Raw genomic sequence first — 19513 nt, 5'->3', positions numbered from 1 at the left:
AGAACATTTTTTTATTAAGCAGATGAATATTGTCTAATACACTTGGATCTCTCTCATTGTCGCTCTCAATTGCTCTTGCTCTTTTGACTCTCATTGTCGCCTCTCACTGTCGCTCTCTCGCTTTCATGCTCTCGCTGTCGCTTTCTCGCTCTCGCTATCGCTCTATCTTGCTCTCTCGCTGCCGCTCTATCTCGCTCTCTTACTGCCGCTCTCTCTCTCCACCTTTCTCGTTGTCGCTCTTTCTCACACCATTTCGTTATGCTATTTACATACCTTTTTTGAGACCACGTTCCTACAAACACCAATGAAACCACGTTCAAGAAAAATCCGTTTCGTTCTGAAAACTCTGTTTGGTTCCGAAAAATTCCATTCAAATGAAGTTTAAATTTTAAAGAATTCACTGTTACATGTTTGCTGTGTGTTAACAATTTTAAGTCGTAGACAGATGATTTCGTGAAAATTTTCAAATTAATCGTACAGTGACAAACAATCACATTACGATGGAAGATAGACAGACAACGAGAATGAGATCTATGTAGTGAGAGCGAGACAATTATCAGGGGCAATTTGTGTAATCTCATACCGTGATGACGTCAGATCAATTGATAGTTTTTTTTTTTTAAAAATCAGATCATTTGATATTATAGGCTCAGATATTAGGTCATTGATCTAAATTTTCACGGAAGTTCCCAAAAGAGGTTTTAGAAAGTCCTTTTAAGAAGCGAGATTGACGAGTGAGACAAGTGGTGTATGAAAAAACAAAACGAGGAGCCACGCCAAATAAAATTGCCACAAAATCGTGCAGTGTCGACGCCCCGGCTTTACTAATAAAAATTACTCATACATACACTACCTTTCCCTTTCCGTCGGTCGCTCTTTTTCCGGCAATGCTGCTCCTTCATTCCTTAACATTACCCACAGCTACCTTCTTCTCCAGCAGCCATTACCAGGTTCCCCTGGTGGAGGCCGATGATATCCCTTTTCCCACTGCATGGTGGTTCCTTTACGCCGGCCTCTCCTGTCTCCTCGTTTTGTTCGCCGGTATTATGTCTGGCCTCACTCTCGGCCTCATGTCCCTCAACCTTGTTGAGCTCGAAATCTTGCAACGTACAGGTTCTTCCACCGAGAAAAAGCAAGCTGGTTTGCCATCTTCATCTTCTCCCCCATTATTATGCTCATATTCGTTTTTCACTCCTCAGTTTCTTCACTGTTTTCCCCCTTTTCCCCCATGCGCAGCTGCTATTATTCCTGTGCTGCAGAAACAGCACCAATTGCTTGTTACTCTCCTGCTTTGTAATGCTTGTGCCATGGAGGTATTCTTTTCTTTTCTGCACTTCTTTTCTGATTACAACTTTCTTTTTTCTTTAATTCCATCCATGCATACATTGGCGATTACAATGGCTTGGTTGTGGTTCTGCTCTTATTTGTTGAAAGCCTAGGAGTGTTCAGATTCATGACAAGAAGATAACTGTTGATGAAGTTAGGTTTAATGTATAATTAAGTATGAATGGTCATTCTTCATTTTCTGTCTTTTCTTTTAATTTTCTTGAAGGCTCTTCCTATCTACCTTGATAAAATCTTTCACCCCTTCGTCGCGGTTTTGCTATCTGTGACGTTCGTTCTTGTCTTTGGCGAGGTAAAGGATTTTCCAATTGACTATACTTTTCGTTCTACAATAAACAATATTGCGTCTAATTTTCATTTATTTAATAGATTATTCCGCAAGCAATATGCTCGAGATATGGACTTGCTGTTGGTGCAAATTTTATTTGGCTAGTGCGTATTTTGATGATCATCTGTTATCCAATTTCGTACCCGGTTGGAAAGGTAACATCTGAAGTAGGCAGAGAGCTGCTGCTAACGTTCCTTTATTTATCCTGTATATGAAATTTACTTTGGTGGATGGTTGCTAGTGGATGATACTCTACTTTGTTGTACTCTACTTTGATCATACCTTGATTCCAGAAAGGTCATAACGCAAACAAGAAAGTGTAGATTTTTCCTTTACCTGTTGTTATTTTTTCTTTAGTTCATTGTTTTCCCTCTAATTGAAAAGTCGTTCTTTATTTTTCTATACACATGAATGGTGATTGTATAAAAGTAATCATGATATCCAGAACTTGAGTAAGCCTTGAATCTGCTAGTTTGTCTCTTATTCTGCTGCATCAATTGAGCTGAGCCCATAAATTATATAGGCTTATGATTGAATTAAAATATAAAGCATCAACTTTAAGTCTATTCATATTTCTTCTTTGGCTCCTCATGTAGACTGCACTTTTTCTGTATGAAAAGTTTAACCTGGACCTTCTTCCATATTCTCAACCTTCTTCTGCAGTTATATCTCCTTAACAAAGTTTAACCTGTACAATTCTTTTTGTCAATGAAAAGCTAAATTACTTCTCGGTTAAAATTAACTTTTGGTTCAAAAACTTTCCAAGTGACATTTTACTCCCTGAACTTTGGTTTGTAATGATTTAGTCTTTGTAGTTACTTTCGATCTCATATAGCCCCTGACTTTGGTATTGAACAGTTTAATCTTTGTACTTTAAAATTAAAAATTTGTAACGATTTAGTGCCATTTGTGAAAATTAGTGTTAAGATTTAATCGTTTATTGCGTAGGTGGATCAATAAAGTAATTAGGGTCTCAATATGTTTATAAGTTACAAAGTCTAAATCATCAAATAATAAAAATTGTGATTTAATTTTGATAAAAAGATTTATGGTGGGATTAAATTGTTGTAAATTTGAAAATACAGGGACTAAATTGTTACACACCAACATTCAAGAACTAAACTGTTATAAAATTCATTGAACAAAGACTAAATTGTTGCAAACACTAATTACTTTTATGGAAGATGAGGGACTAAAAGTGCTTTCTAACCTTAATTTTTTATACTACCTACAATCGTTTTATTGTAACTGTAATTTCTGTTCCAGTTTCTATCTTAACTGTTTTGCAAAGGAGACGATTGCTATTTGAGATTGAAGATACACTGGGTTATTTCACTTTATTCCTGTGATCCCTCTTCTTGCTTACCTATATTTCTGGTTCTAAGGTCTTGGATGCAGTACTTGGTCACCATGATGCTCTGTTTAGGAGAGCTCAGTTGAAAGCCCTTGTTTCTATCCATGGACAAGAGGTAACAAGAAGTATAATATATTAGAATTTGAATTATTAATGAGATATATTCTGGTTTGGACAAAGAATGGAAACCATGCTATAACATTGTGGAAGGGTGCTAAACTGATTAAGAGGAAAGTGATAGGGATTTGTTATGAATTGTCCTTAAATTTCCTTTTCTTTTAGGCTGGGAAGGGAGGTGAACTCACACACGATGAGACGACCATCATCAGTGGGGCATTGGACTTGACAGAAAAGGTATCTACTCTAATAAGACAAGCCTTCTAATCTTTGTACATATCTTGATTTATCCATCATCTTTATTTTATCACGCACTTTGAATAAGGGAAACTCCTGCATTTTAATTTGTTACAAGATAATATATATTTTTTTCGATAGTGCATTTATAGAATCTTAATAAAGGGTTAATCTAATTTAACAAGTATACATTGTTTTTCTCTGGCAATTTGGGAATTTAAAGGATCTCTGTCCGCAGAATCTAATGGATATGACGTTATCACCCTCTGATTGTGTCCCTAGTCACTATGTATTTATTCACATGACCAAAATTTACCTTTATACTTTATATTAACCATTTTCTGTTCTGTTTTTTCATTTTTAAACTCACGTATTACCTCCCCCACCTGCCCAACAAATCAAGTCCTTTATTTGTATACACAAAAAGAATGACAATGCGGAAATTAAGGATGGAATTCTTTTTCTAATGAGACCTTGGACCATTAATCTCACTTATAGGCTTGACCCTTCAAGATTTTGAGGCAACTTTATGGTTTACTTTGTTGTGAAGAAAATTCACAGTTCAAATGACTGAACTTTCTGGAATTGCAGACTGCAGTGGCGGCTATGACACCTATAGAATCAACATTTTCTTTGGATGTGAATTCCAACTTGGACTGGTCAGTTTAGCCTCAAAATCATGATTAACTTATTTCTTGTCAAACCTTGTTTTTCCTGTGGATTTATATTAATAATGATGATGATGCAAATATCTTCTGGTAGGTTGGGTTAATCATTTTTACATCTTATTACATCTTGTACTGTTAATATTTAATATAGTCATCAGTAAATAATCTTTTTATCTAAGAAGCATGGACACTTTAGTTTGTCTAGCGTGTCTGTGTCGGATACTTGGACACTTGGACACTTGTTGTATATGTATTAGACACTTGTTACTGCAGCAAATGTGTTAGATATGCATAGAACATTTGTTGAGTAGACTAAAAAGATACATATATGATAGCAGTAGTAAATTTTGAGTGTGAAATACATAAAACTAATTTTTTAAACATATAAATGCATCAACCCATTTTCTTTGAATTTTATTCTGGCATAAAAATGATATATATTTTTTAAAAAATATATTTTAATAAAAGTGTCCTTGCCATGTCCATGTCCTAGATTTTTGAAAAATGAAAGAAAAAATGACGTGTCACTGGTATCTGTGACGTATCGTATCCGTGTCTCATATCCGTATCTGTGCTTCTTAGCTTTTTATTTTTTTTCTTTCTGAGTTGTAGTTGAAAATGAATATAGACCCATGTTCTTCTCGAGAGTTAGGAATAAAAATTTTTAGTTATTGACTTCTGGTAATAAACATACTTTCCTGGGAGCTAGGAATTAATCATATTCAATGAGATTTTCAAGTATGCTGGTTGTCGCTCTTTTTGCTTGTTTCTCTGTTTTTCCTGTACGAGGCAAAAGATATTAGTCGGACGTCAGTGGACTATGTGAAAACACATAAGACAAATTTTGCCTTTCACTTTATCTGCTTATCTTCTGGAGACAAACTTCACTAACCAAGGTGCCGTTAGAATCTTTGATAATCAATTTGGTTTCTATTTTTGGTTTTTGTTTTTGTTTTTCTAGAAACAGGTTGTTAGGTAACTAGTTATTTGTTTTTTGAGATCTCATTTTCTCACATTATTTTTTTACTCATCTCTCCAGCAAATCATTCTCTCTAAAATTTCTCTAAAGAAAAGCTCTTACTCTTTTTAAAATTTCCATTTCTCTATTCTAACATACCACTCTCACTCCTCTCTAAAAAGTTTTAATATTTTTTCAAACTTCTCTCTCTCGCATATCTATGTCTAAAATTTCTTATTTTTTACTTTCCTTTTTCTCCCTCTGATTTTCTTCTCTCTCAAACATATATTCAATTTTAATATTTTTGTGAAATTACTTTATTAGACAACATGGAATCCTTTTCGTACACTCCTTTTTCCCTTCACCATCGCTAACATAGTTTTGATCAACGGCATGTATCACAGTTTTTTTGTCTCCCCTTCCATCCTTCACAAATCACGATTGACATCCAGACCTTCACCATTGAACTTGATCATGGTTTGCGCATCACGAAGGCTTGGAAAGATGGATCTTTCACTCTTTCTTTGAGAAAGCTGCATTGATATTTGATCGATGATCCCTCAGCCAAAAGTTCTTCTAGAAAAGCCGTCTTGATGAATACGTTTTATCAGTAGAAAAGATCACCGGCCGAGTTTAGAAATAGTGAAGCTTGGCATTAATGGAGGCCTAAATAAAATTATCATCCCTGTGAGAATAGATAAGAAGAGATGGAAGTTTTTCATTTATTTTATTAATCTCTTTTATTAAAGATACCAACCAACCCTCTTCCTGCCATTAATACTGAGGTATCTTACGAGTAAGCTTTAAAAAATAACTCTCTTTTGGCACCAATGACCTCCTTCACACCTTTCCATTAAAGGTCACAGAAGAGGATCCTCTTCCTCCTCCCTCTTCTTTTGAGCTAGCAACTTTCTACCCCGACAAAGCCATTATTGTTTATAGAGAAAGCCTTCATGACTCATGATGACTGTTTTGACATTCTTTACATTATTCTAAGAGAGATTAGTTCCTTGCAACGAAACAAAGCCATCTTTGCTGTCAAAAACAAAGAACAAGGGCAAGCACTTTGCAATATCAAATGTTGGTTCCAAGTTAGAAAAATTTAAGTTAAAATTTGAACAGTAGGGTACTAAGCTGAGGCTTTTTACAAGGTGTTGAAATTAGGGTTTTTTACTCTAGGGGGAAATTTGTCTTTTTACTTGTACCCTAGGGTTTCCCTTTTTCCTATTTAAGCTGGAAGTCATAGGGTATTCTTGGTATCAGTCATATAATAAAAATCCTTCTTCCTGTGGTTTTTTCTCCCTGATTAGGGTTTTCTACGTAAACCTTGTGTGTGCTATTTTTCTTTTTCTACTCTGTATTTTCATCATGGTATCAGAGCATGGAGACGAAGCTCTGGCCATAACTGAGGAAAACCCAATAGGAGAATCCCAAACCAATGGCACATATATAGCCATTGTTATCCAAACCGCCATTGACCGATATTTCCAATCTCTCCTTCCCCACCTTCAATGTGATGACTAGCCGACCAGACTCGATCACCCGATCAGATTAGACTAGCTAGTTGCTTTCCGCCCGATTTTGTTCGATCCCATGCAGACGCAGCCGATCGAAGCTTACCCATAGTAGGCCTAGTCGAGGGCTTCCGCGCCGCACAGGTTGAAGTCGCCTTTGCCCGTCGACGCCTTCCAGGTGACACAACCGACCGCCGCCGAACCACAAGGGTTGAAGCCGAACCTACCTTTCCAGTCGACCCGTGACCTTCCGCCAAACTTCCAGCCGGGTAACGCCGTGTTTTCCACCGACCCAGGCATCTTTCCTTCCGTGCGGGTCGACCCATCAAGTTCGGCAGGTAGGTTCCAGCTGATCCCTCGAGCAGGCGTAGACAGAGACTTCCAGCCAGGTCAGTTGGGAATAAATCCAGTCAGTGGCCGTCATTTAATCAATCGGGATCCCATGGCTCAGCNGATCCCTTGAGCAGGTGTAGACAGAGACTTCCAGCTGGGTTAACCGGGAATAAATCCAATAAGTGGCCGTCATTTAATCAATCGGGATCCCATGGCTCAGCCGGATGCGAATAGTAGTTTGGGATAGTCATCACCGATCATTGGTGGATTTGGAGGAGGAGAATCATCGTCCCATCGTCGGGATCAGGGGAATATAATCCAAGACCAGTTTACTCAGTTGCAACTACGTATTAAGAAGCAGAATGAGATGTTCCAACAAGAGATGGCTGCCATTGGAGAAGCACTGGGATCGGCATCCAATGTCCAGTTAGATCTAAATCAGAATCAATCGATTTACCCTGAAAATTCGGTAACTTCTTTCCCTACGTACTCTTCAAATTTATTCTCTGGAGCTATAGGCAACTCTTCTAGCTTTATTGTAGGAGAAAAGTTGAATGGTGAAAATTATTTTTCTGAGAGATACCGAAACCAAGGCCAGGAGATCCCCAAGAACGAATTTGGAAAGGGGAGGATTCTTTGCTATTCTGGTAGGAAGTATGGAACCCCAAATTGGAAAACTCCTATTATATGCAGCCACGGCTTGAGATATTTGGGAGGCAGTCCAAAAACTTTACTCGAGGAGACAGAATGCTTTGCGATTATATACCTTACGTAAGCAGGTCCACGAGTGTAAGCAAGGGGCAATGGATGTTACATCTTACTTCAATAAACTGTCACTTCTTTAGCAAGAGATGAACTTGTGTCGTGAGATGATTTGGAATTGTCCTTGTGGAGGAGTTTTGCACTATCAATCTGAGGAAACCGATCGTGTATACGACTTTCTTGTCGGACTAAATTCTAAGTTTGATGCAGTCGCAGTCGTATATTGGGAACCCGTCCGATACCGTCCCTAATGGAGGTTTGTTGGTTTGTTTTGAAGTACGTCTTGAGGAAGACCGGTCTAGGGCAATGAATAATACTATTGTGACTCCAACAGATTGTGCTGCTTTCAAAACTTCAGGCCCTGATAAACAGAATAGTAAGTTGCCGCCAGTATGTGAACACACACGAAAGATCAGTGTTGGAAATTGCATGGCTGTCCACCGAATGGTAAAAAACAACAGTCAGGTCGGACACTGGTAGGTGAATCAGTAATTGGAGACACATAGTCTCAGAATCAGGAAAACAGTCAGAGCACTACTGGTATAGTAGGAGTCAGTGCAATCACCCAATCAAGTACTTTTCACTCCTTTGGCTTTGTCAGTATAATTGGTAATAAACCATGGATATTAGATTCAGGGGATACAGACCACTTGACTGGTTCCTCCGACCAGTTTCTCTCTTATCAACCAAGTGCTGGGAATGAGAGGATCAGGATTCCTGATGGGTCTTTTTGCCCCAGTTGCCGGAAAAGGACGGGTGTCACCCTTTGAGGGCTTAGTTCTCCAAGATGTGTTGCATGTGCCAAAAGTTTCTTACAACCTTTTTATCTATTAGTAAAATTAAAGGGATTTGAAATGTCGTGTTATCACCTAATGCTATTGCTTTTCAGGATCTGAACTCTGGGGATGACGATTGGCACTGTCCGGCATAACACAGGGGCTCTATTTTCTCACTGAAGAAGCCTCATTTAGGATATGTGATAGGACTAGTTTGCTTTCATCTCATTTTTCTGTTTCTGAAACTGACTATATGTTTATGGCACTATCGCCTTGGGCACCCTAATTTTCAGTATATGAATTATTTGTTTCCCCATCTTTTTCATAATATTAATATTTCTAAGATAAATTGCGATGTGTGTGTCCAAGCCAAACAACTCCGTGTTTCTTTCAAGTCTCAACCTTATAAGCCTTCTAAACCATTCACCCTATTCCATAGCGATGTCTGGGGTTCGTCACCTATTTACTACCATCACTGGAAAGCGATGGTTTGTAACCTTCATCGACGATCATACTAGGCTAACTTGGGTTTTCCTTCCAACAGACAAATCCGAAGTTACATCGGTCTTTCAACAATTCTACTATTCTATAAGAAACACAGTTCAATGCCAAATCGCTATTCTCCAGAGTAATAATGGTCGGGAAAACCTTAATAATTCCTTAAGGGGCCATTTGGATTGAGGTTTTCTCAATGCCCAGGAATTAAAGATGCTTGAGAATTATATGTCTGGGAATAAAATTGTTGGGAATTAAGGATGACTATGTTTTGGTTGTGCATGGTAATGTTATCAGAATTTTGTGCCAAAAAATTGTATTTGTGTTTAATTAATGAAATTAAGCATGGAAATCTTATTATAATTGTAATAGATTAGTATTTAAAGAATAAATAATACTCAATATATCAATTAAAAATTAATTAATTATGAATCAATAATAACTTTAATTATTAATATTTGAAGATTATATTATAATTATAAATATTCAATATTTTAATTATAAGTATAAATATTTTACTAATTTTATAATTAAAAATTAACTAATTAATGCATTTAATGAATGCCATACTAATTCTAATCTAACACTTAATCATTTTTATTATTAATTAAGCTCCACATTAATAATTTTACTTTTAGTTAAATAATAATAAGAAAATATATTTTAATGGACAATATATTTATAAAAGGTGAAGACAATGAGATAAAAATAGGATATATTAATAAGAATACTAAAAAATATTTTATAAATATGATATGTTAATAATTGACGGAATAATTAAAAAATAAGCACAATAAATAATTAACTTCTTATAAATAACTCTGATGATTATATATTCATAATGAATGATCAAATTAAAATTAATCTCCATAAATTATTGATTATTAAAAAAACAATAAAGTAATAAATTACTATTATTGAAAATGAAGTTTAATACTAACTAAAATTTAACTAATTCCTAGTTTACTAATTAAATATATTTAAGATATTATTTAGTTAATAAATTAATAATTTATGTAAAAAATAATTCCATTCATTTAATAAATTTTTATTATAAAAATAAGTCAAGTAAATATTTTAATATATCATTATTGATTTATTAAAATAAATATGTATTCATTTTTTGTTAAATTAATATTAATTAATTAGTTAACTATATTCGAAGTGAAATTATATGTAAAATGAAAAATAGATAGAGAGGGTAAAAGAGAAAATCTGTAGTTTTGGATGAGAATAAAAAACCCTTATATGTGGGAAGTGAGAATGCCTGGGAATAGTTTATTCCCAGGTAAATGGGTGAAAACTGGGAAACAAACATGAGAATTGGATACCTATGCCAATTCCATGCGGAAAGGCTGCCAACCAAACGACCCCTAAGAGAGTTCCTAATCTCAAAAGGAATAGTTCGTCAGAGTTTCTGTGCGTACACCCCTCAACAAAATGGAGTGGTCGAACGGAAAAACCGTCACCTAGTCGAAGTTGCTCGGTCTCTTATGTTGTCAACTTCCCTTCCTTCCTATTTATGGGGAGATGCTGTCTTGATAGCAGCCCATTGATAAATTGAATGCCGTCCCGGACTTTAAAGTTCCAAACCCCCTTAGATTCCTTCAAAGAGTCCTATCCAACTACCCGACTTCTTTCTGATGTACCCCTCCGAGTATTTGGCAGTATTGTGTTTGTCCATACTCATGGCCCTAACCGAACCAAGTTTACTCCTCGGGCTCAGAAATGTGTCTTTGTAAGGTATCCACTTCATCAGCGTGGGTACAAGTGTTATCATCCCTCTTCCAGAAAATACTTTGTCTTCATGGATGTGACATTCTTCGAAGATCATCCATTCTCCTAATGGTTCTCTTCAGGGGGAGAATACTAGTGAAGAAACCAATTGGGGTCTGAGGCGATCTGTCTTGCCTGAACCCATCCTTGACATCAGTACCAATGAATCCATTCTACCGACCAAACAAGTCCCATGGATCACATACTATAGGAGGAATCTCAGGAAGGAAATGGCGTCGCCTGTTATTTCTCCGGCTCCAATCCATGAGTCAGAACGGAGATCAGTTCTAGGTATTAATAGTCCTATCCCTGATGATGGTAATAAATATGATAAAATTGATGCCTGTGTTGAAATTGGTGAGAGCAAAAACAGGGAAGACAATGGCAGCAAGGATGTAATCGGGGCAGAAAATGATGATTGTGAGACACTTGTTCCAGCAAAGAATATTGTTGAACCTGGAAAAGAAATGTCACCTATTCCAACTGAAAACACTGTTGAAAGTGGAAAAGTGACAGAACATGAGACGTATGAGCAAGAGGGTGAGTGCAGTATGAAGTTTTGAGGAAAGTAAAGACAGAGATGCATCCCTTGACCTTCCGATTGTCCTAAGGAAAGGTACCAGATCGTGTACAAAATATCCACTACAGAGTTACTTGTCCTATAGCAACCTGTCTCCTGAGTTCAAGGCCCTCACTATGAACCTAGACACAGTGGTGATACCAAATTGTATACACACTACATTGGAAATTCCTGAATGGAAAGCCGTAGTCATGGTAGAAATGGGGGCTCTCGAGAAAAATCATACGTGGGACCAAGTCACTCTTCCAAATGGTCACAAAGCAGTTAGATGTAAATGGATGTTCACAGTAAAGTATAGGCTAGATGAAACAGTTGATAGATACAAGGCCAGATTGGTTGCCAGAGGTTTTACTTAGACCTTCGGGGTTGATTATTCCGAGACTTTTTCACAAGTAGCAAAGCTGAATACATTACGGGTTCTGCTTTCAATTGCAGTTAATAAAGATTGGCCCCTTCATCAGTTTGATGTGAAGAATGCCTTTCTCAACGGAGAGTTGGAGGAAGAAGTCTACATGAGTCCTCCCCTAGGATTTGAGAAACAGTTTAACCACCGAGTTTGTAGACTAAGGAAGTCCTTGTATTGGTTAAAATAGTCCCCAAGGGCCTAGTTTGGTAGGTTTACTACGTTTGTAAAGTCACAAGGGTATAGTCAAGGACATTCTCATTAAGAGTTCAGTATCCAGAAAGATTGCAGTTTTGATTGTTTATGTTGATGATATTGTCATTTCAGGTGATGATGCCTCAGAGATTGACTGATTAAAGGCAAAGATCGCTGAGGAATTCGAAATCAAGGAACTTGGAAAACTAAGGTACTTCCTTGGAATGGAGGTAGCTCGATCGAGAGAAGGGATTTCAGTTTTCCAATGGAAATATACTCTGGACTTGCTTAAGGAGACAAGTATGACAGGCTGCAAACGAGTTGATACTCCTATAGAAGCAAATGCAAAGTTAAGTGATATGAGTGAAGGTGTTCTAGTTAACAAAGAGAGATCAGCGACTTGTTGGAAAATTAATATATCTTTCTCATACTAGACCTGACATTTTATATGCAGTGAGTATGGTAAGTTAGTTTATGCAGTCTCCATACGAAGAACATATGAGGTCAGTGGAGTGCATCTTGAGATATCTGAAAACTTCTCCAGGGAGAGGCTTGATATTCAAGAAAACTGAAAAATGATGCATCGAGGCATACACAGATGCAAATTGGGTAGGTTTTGTGGTAGATAGAAAGTCGGGGTAACCTTGTCACATGGAGGAGTAAAAAACAAGGTGTTGTTGCTAGAAGTAGTGCCGAAGCTGAGTACAGGGCCATGAGTTTGGGATTCTGTGAAGAAATTTGACTTGAAAAGGTTCTAAGAGACCTTGACCAAGATCATACTGGTCCATAAAACTCTATTGTGATAATAAAGCCGCAATAAGCATAGCAAATAACCCAATTCAACATGATAGAACAAAGCATGTGGAGATTGATCGGCATTTCATCAAGGAGAGACTTGATAGTGACAACATTTGTGTTCCTTACATTCCTTCCATCCAACAGATTGCAGATGTCCTATCAAAGGGATTGCCCAGACAGTTGTTTGACTAGTGTGTGAGCAAGTTGGGTCTTATTGACATCTACGCCCCAACTTGAGGGGAGTGTTGAAATTAGGGTTTTTTACTTTAGGGGCAATTTTGTCTTTTTACTTGTACCCTAGGGTTTTCCTTTTTTCTATTTAAGCTGGCAGTCACTGTGTATTCTTGGTATTAGTCATATAATAAAAATCCTTCTTCCCGCGGTTTTTTCTCCCTGATTAGGGTTTTCCACGTAAATCTTGTGTGCTATTTTTCTCTCTAATCTGTATTTTCATCACAAGGAAATGAAGGTACCCTCTTTATGGGGTTGGATAAAAATCCGTAATTTACCTATTGATCAGTTGTCTTATGATACATTCAAGCTTATTGGAGATCTTTGTGGAGGATACGTAGAGACATCAAAGGAAGACTTTGGCAATAATGGATATGATAAGTTTAAAGGTCACAATGAACAAAAATGGTTTCCTTCCAGCCAACATCCATCTCCCTGCCACTTCATTGTAATCTCTGAATGTTCAAATCAATCATTTCTCCGAAGCAAACCAAAGATACTGGAGATTGATCAACATTGGCTGGAGTTTTCATTGATTGCTTCACACTTGAGAATCCTGCCGAAAAATAACTTGATTTTGGTGAACAAGGACACTGCCACAACCCTTCCATCTGAAAGTTGTACAAACAAATGAATAAAACAACCCCGTCCTATCAGTCATTTTATCATACCAAAGTGACTCCTTTTTGTGTGCTACACACCCAAGTTTTGAGTCCATCCAATCATCTGTCTTGTCATCCCAAAAAGCCACCAATTGGCTACCTTCTTTGCTCGATTTTCCGCTCAAAGAGTCTCCCTCAAAATATGACTTTTCCCATCCAGCGTCATCTGTTTTCCCTAACAACTCTTCTCACCATTCTCTTTCTGTCCATCCCACCATCCCTTTCTCCTACGCAATCTCCCATTCACCTGCAATCTTTTCCTCCTTTCATTGAATGCTTTTCTCTTCCCCCAGCCTCATCTACACCTTTGACAAGCCATTCTGCAAACCACATCCCAACTCTGCCTGATTCTCCTCATCTATCTTCCATTTATCAACCTCTTGAAGCACAATGGTATGATTTCATTCCTCCAGTGACAGATGAGCCTTTCAATTTGGGGCCTCATTTAAATGCATCAGCTCCTTGGTTCAGAGACGACGGACTCTGTATGTTGGCTATCCCTGCTAAGAAAAAGGACAATAAGGAAATGCATTAGAGAAAGCCAGAACCCAGAATGCTCGATCTCTTATGAGAAGAAAGTTACATCTTTGCTTAGAGAGGGGTCATTATTGGCTTGATCACATACAAGCTTGGTGCTCTCCCTTCATCAAAATGGTTGTTTTCTCCATCATAGTCTCAACCGAATGTGGTTTTTGTTTTGATTGTTTATAGAATCGCCTATGGTGCTTTTGAATTGGTTTTTTCTTCACTATATTTTGGGTGCATCTGATTGATGTCCTTTGGATTGTTGTTTTGTTTGGGTTTGCCCTTTTGTTTACATTCAAAGATTGGAGGGCTTCTTGCATCGTCAATCCAGATTACACCTATCTGTTTTATCTCTCCTTTTTGTTACCCTTCTCCTCCCTAGTTTTTCTTGTATCCGTATCTTTTTCAAGGGGTATCCCTTTGGTTCATCTTGCATCTCTTTATGGGGTTTCTCTATTGTTTCTCTTTGGACGTTTCATTTATCAATGAAATTGTTTCTTATCCAAAAAAAAAATATTGTTTGCAAAATTTTCCCTCTCGCATATCTAGCTCTAAAATTTCTTATTTTATTATTTTTCTTTTTCTTAATCTGATTTATTTATTTCTAACATATATTCCAAATTTTCTAATTTCTCTCTTTCTATTTATCCTTTTCTCCGACTCGTCCTTTGCCCTGTCTCATTACTCTCTCTAAAATCCCATTTTCTCTCTTAACGTTTCTTTCTCTAAAATTTCTCTTCAAAACATTTTTTTTTCACTGTACCTTTTCTTTCTGTTTCTCTAACTAGTACTCTCTAATATATATCTCATTCTTTGAACTTTTCTCTTCTGGATCCTCTTTCAATCTCTCTTCTATTCCTCTCTAAGATTTTTCTAAAGAACTTTATCTTTTCTTCTCTTAACTGTTTGTTTCCCCATCTCCACGTGTTTCTTTCCTCTTTGGAAAACCGAAAACAAAAAGTAGTTGCATTTGCATGGTTTTTGTTTTTACAGACAGAAAAACCAAAAGCTGAATACAGAAAGGTCAAATTAAACGGGCCCGAGTAATTGCCAACTGATTGTTATCCTATTTTTTGTACAGGGAAGCAATTGGAAAAATCCTTGCACGAGGTCATAGTCGTGTCCCAGTCTATTCTGAGAACCCAAAGAATATAATTGGTCTCCTATTGGTATCAGTAGGATAATTTTATTATGCCTTTTAATTTTCAACCTCCATTTGATTTGTATGTTTCTTTCGAAATGCAATGGCAAGCTCTCAAGAATAGGAAATAACATCGTTCATTTTCTTAAAAAGAAATTCCAGTTTTCTTGTGGTAGGTGTTTTCCTTTGATTGTTGAACCCTTCACTATCCTTTTCAATTAGTTTCAGTTTCTCTTCCTGGATTCAGGTGAAAAGTCTACTGACAGTAAGAGCAGAAACGGAAACTCCAGTCAGTGCTGTTTCCATACGGAGAATTCCTAGGTAATGAATGTTCTCCCCTTGTATCTAATTATAAATGATTTCACCTCTTAATATGTTATGCAGGGTTCCTTCAGATATGCCATTATATGATATCCTAAATGAATTCCAAAAGGGAAGCAGTCATATGGCCGCTGTAGTCAAGGTCAAGGAGAAGAATAAGAATTCTGTGCTTGCCAGTGATGGAGAGAAATATGAGGGAAAATTTTTTACCTCTGGGATATCACCCCTTGCCACTCCCTTGCTCACAAAACATGACAATGATTTGGAAAGTAATGATGTTGATATAGAAAAAGCTCCAAGGAATGCTGGACACAGGCAAACCATGCAGCAGAATTTGACTGCAACAAATGGAGTGTGCAATTTGTATGAAGATATTGAAGATGCGGAAATTATTGGGATTATCACTTTAGAGGATGTTTTTGAGGAACTTCTGCAAGTGAGCACAACCTCCACAATTTATAGTAGAAATATTTACGAGGCAACCAATCTTTTTACGCAAATAAAATTCATCTGTGGTTTCTCTTTTCTCTCTCTCTCTCGTTTATTATTTATTTATTTTTTTCCTCTTCTTAAAAAAAGCACGTACCTATGTTTTAACATATGTTGTAAAGACAGATGATCGGTTTCCACTGACTTGCTTCATAATGCAGGAGGAAATTGTAGATGAGACAGACGTATATGTGGATGTCCATAAAAGGTAAAAATAATTATTTCCTTATAGCTTCAGGCTTATTTAGCTGATTGTGTGCTTGAATGTAGAATGTTTCTGACATTTGTAGAATACGTGTGGCTGCGGCTGCAGCTGTGGCTGCTTCATCTGTGGCACGAGCTCCATCAGCTCGTAGGTTGCCACTTGACAGGTCAAAAGTCCACCGTAAGTTAAAATTTTTGTCCAATTCTCAAGTTGTTGAGTACTTACTTTTGTCTAGCTATTAGCAGCATTTTTAAAAACTGAAATTGATCCGACATCAAAGTATACTTTTTTCTTGGTTTGTTCTACTCAATTATATAAGTCTTTTTGGGCAATTATAACCATTTTGGCTGAGTTAAATTGTATAAGATTTTGAAAAATGAACTCCCAAGAAGAAAGAAAATAATTACGAAATAGTGTGAAATTTTTTGGCCAATTATTTCATGTTTGATTTTATGAGAAAATTACTTTTGCCGTATCAAGAATACAGGGAAATGGGAAGTGCCTCGTTATTTCATGCTTGATTTTGTTTTTTTGTTTTTTTTTTGTTTGTCATTTGCATTCTTTGATAAACAGGTATGTTTAGTAACTCCATGTTTATTTTTTCTCATTTCCATGAAAACTTTTCAAGATCACACTTATGTTTCTTCTAACAAAATAATAAGAACTAGGAGGCAAGATAGCAAAAAAATGTCACGCAACGGAGTTTTATTTGCACTACATGTTGGCTAGTAAATATGTCTCTAGTGTTAATATGTAAGTCTTATAATTTGTAACTCACAGGGAGTTCAAAGTAGGGAAGTCAAGATCCAGGAAAGCTGCGGGAGACTATAGATTCAATGATATTTAAAGGAGTCACACTGGTACTTCAACCGAGTAAAATAAAAGATGAATCAACCAAGTTTCAAAAGGAATTCTATTGCGTGCTTCACCAAGCTTAAACTCTCCAGCTTCTGTAGTATTGATCATAATTGATTTTAGCTTTAGAATAAAAAATCAACCTTTGAAAGCTTTAAATGTTTTAAACTCGCCATTACAACAAGAAAATAATTACGAGATAGTATGAAATTTTCTCATTCTTGTACACAGTGTAGAGGATAATAGTAGCTGCTGATGTAAAGAACGATAGAGCTGATATGGTAGAAATTACTGTGAATTCCAAGTAGTAAAGAATGGTGACTGAATCTTGCTTAAAATTTTACTTTTCACTTATTATTAATTTGAGAATGAAGAGGTTTCTTAAATAAAAGAGATCCTCAAGATAAAGAAAATGAAGGAAAATATAAAAACAGCAAAAATAATTACAATAAATATAAAGAATATGTTAAACGGGGAAAAGGAAATAATCAACACTCCCTCTTAAGCTATATCATTTATTGCTAGCTTGTCAATTAAATTGTTGATCTGCCACTTTTGGAGACCTTCAGTTAACACGTCAGTAATTTGTCCTGTCGTGGGAGGGTATGGAATGTAAAATTACTCTAGCATTAATTTTCTCTTTTATGAAGTATTGATTAATTTCAATATGTTTTGTCCTATCATGAAGGACTGGATTGTGGGTAATGGAGATTGTTGTCTTGTTATCACAATAAGTATCTATGGACATCGTATGAGAGAATTTTAATTCTTCCAATAGTCTTTTTATCCATATACCCTCATAAATATCATAGGCTAATGCCTTAAATTTTGCTTCTACACTACTTTTAGTCACCACACTTTTTCCCCCCTCCACATAACTTGATTTCCTCAAAAAAAAAAAAAAAAAAAAAAGATTAGTAACTAGAAGTAGATCTTTTATCAATGGTGCTACCGGCCCAATCAACATCATTGTAAACATCAACATGTAGGTGACCATGTTTTTTAAAATATGTGAGGATTCTATAAACTACTTCAAAATGAGCTGATCTAGGAACATGCATGAATTGACTTACCATACTAACTGCAAAAGCAATATCTGGGTGTGTGTGAAAGAGATATATAAGTCTTCCCACAAGCCTCTAGTATTTTTCGTCTTTTATTTCCTTCTCTGTTGCAACTTGCAATTTTAAATTTTGCTCAATGGGAGCTTTTGCAGTTCTACACCCAAGTAATCTTGTCTCTTCAATTAGATCTAGAATATACTTCCTTTGGCTGACTAGTGATAACTTGTAGAAATATAAGTTATTGTAACTTTTTACTTAGAATAATCAGGAAAATTGTCACAGCCCCTTCCAGATTACTCTCTGAGCCTAGGAAAGGACATGACTGCAGCAGTTATACTGTCCAATAACTCTAGCGGAAATAACTCTGATACCAATCATGCAAACTCATACATAGCGGATGCCTCTAAGGCTCAAACATTAAGTTTACCTACAAAATATTTAGAGAGATTACATTAATAGTTTCATAAGCCCTGATACCCAAAACCTTAGTCCCTATATGAACAACTGTAACATGTGTACAATATTTACAGTAACCACCTAATAGATAGGTTATAATAACTTTGTCCTTGAGTGGCAAAGCAAATGCAGAGCTACCTCCTGAGGATTTGACTGCTACCTGGGGGAAAAGAAAACATTTGAAAATGGGGTGAACTTGCTAGCCTAGTGAGTGACTTAAGAAAGAAACTGATTCTCATGCAAAAGTTTCAGTAAAGAGATTAAATTGAAATATGAATTTCTACAATAACCTTGTACTGCAATATAAACATTTTCCCATGCATAAAGCATATAAAACTATTTTCATCATAAAACATTAAACTGTTCCTTAATTGGGAATAACCCTATTATGGTTAAATCCCAACGTCAATTGCTAGTCAAGAGAGAACTCTTTTGCTCAATCTCTGACTTTAAACTACCTACGTGCACGTGGCCATAACTAAGTACCATCATAGCTTAGGTACTTTTGCTCAGATACCTTCTCAAAATGTCCCTCAGTATCGAGCTACTCAGATACCTTCTCAAATGTCCTTCGGTATTGAGTTTCAAGTAAACTAGTCATACAATGATTTTCTCTTTAAAGTATGTAAAGCATAACACATAGAAAACATGTCTTTAAAGATGCTAATGTTTGCTTTGTGTAATTAAACACACATAAATAGTTTTTCAATAAACTTTCATACATGGTATGCGTTTAAAACATTACTCATGGTTTGCTTAGAAATTATTTATAAAACTAGCTAGCATGAGAATAATCTTTCTTTAAAACATGGTTTCTTTAAAACATTATAAATATTTAGTCACTCATAACTTTTAGAACTATTCCTCAAGTGTCGATATGCTTTTATCACTGGTGTCAATCATGTGGACACAAAAGTATATATTAA

The 19513-nt window shown here is 36.3% G+C and overlaps 1 protein-coding gene across 8 annotated transcripts; it reads left to right on the top strand.

Annotated features, from left to right (window-relative positions):
* The first annotated feature begins 743 nt into the window (after positions 1-743).
* Positions 744-17405, top strand: LOC120077113 (putative DUF21 domain-containing protein At1g03270). 8 transcript variants are annotated; one of them, XM_039031004.1, is made up of 13 exons: positions 744-1140; positions 1237-1313; positions 1553-1636; positions 1714-1827; positions 3058-3141; positions 3309-3380; positions 3972-4039; positions 15138-15225; positions 15445-15518; positions 15582-15954; positions 16169-16215; positions 16298-16378; positions 16993-17405. In XM_039031004.1, the coding sequence occupies exons 1-13, from the start codon at positions 888-890 to the stop codon at positions 17057-17059; spliced, it is 1482 nt and encodes a 493-aa protein (XP_038886932.1). In that variant the 5' UTR covers positions 744-887; the 3' UTR covers positions 17060-17405. The 8 variants fall into 8 exon arrangements, with proteins under 8 accessions (XP_038886932.1, XP_038886934.1, XP_038886929.1 ...); XM_039031006.1 differs by having other exon boundaries at positions 16298-16392; XM_039031001.1 differs by having other exon boundaries at positions 15582-15996.
* The last annotated feature ends 2108 nt before the right edge of the window (positions 17406-19513 follow it).

The sequence above is a fragment of the Benincasa hispida genome, chromosome 5 (genome assembly GCF_009727055.1).
Source record: "Benincasa hispida cultivar B227 chromosome 5, ASM972705v1, whole genome shotgun sequence".
NCBI classification, from domain to species: Eukaryota; Viridiplantae; Streptophyta; class Magnoliopsida; order Cucurbitales; family Cucurbitaceae; genus Benincasa; species Benincasa hispida.
This window is presented reverse-complemented; position numbering and strand designations above follow the sequence as displayed.

Bases quoted from the DNA above. Each gene is read 5' to 3' on its own strand.
- LOC120077113 (XM_039031000.1), top strand. From the start codon at position 888: ATGCTGCTCCTTCATTCCTTAACATTACCCACAGCTACCTTCTTCTCC. The intron at 1,141-1,236 runs GTTTGCCATCTT...CCCCATGCGCAG, and splicing joins CACCGAGAAAAAGCAAGCTG to CTGCTATTATTCCTGTGCTG. The intron at 1,314-1,552 runs GTATTCTTTTCT...ATTTTCTTGAAG, and splicing joins GTAATGCTTGTGCCATGGAG to GCTCTTCCTATCTACCTTGA.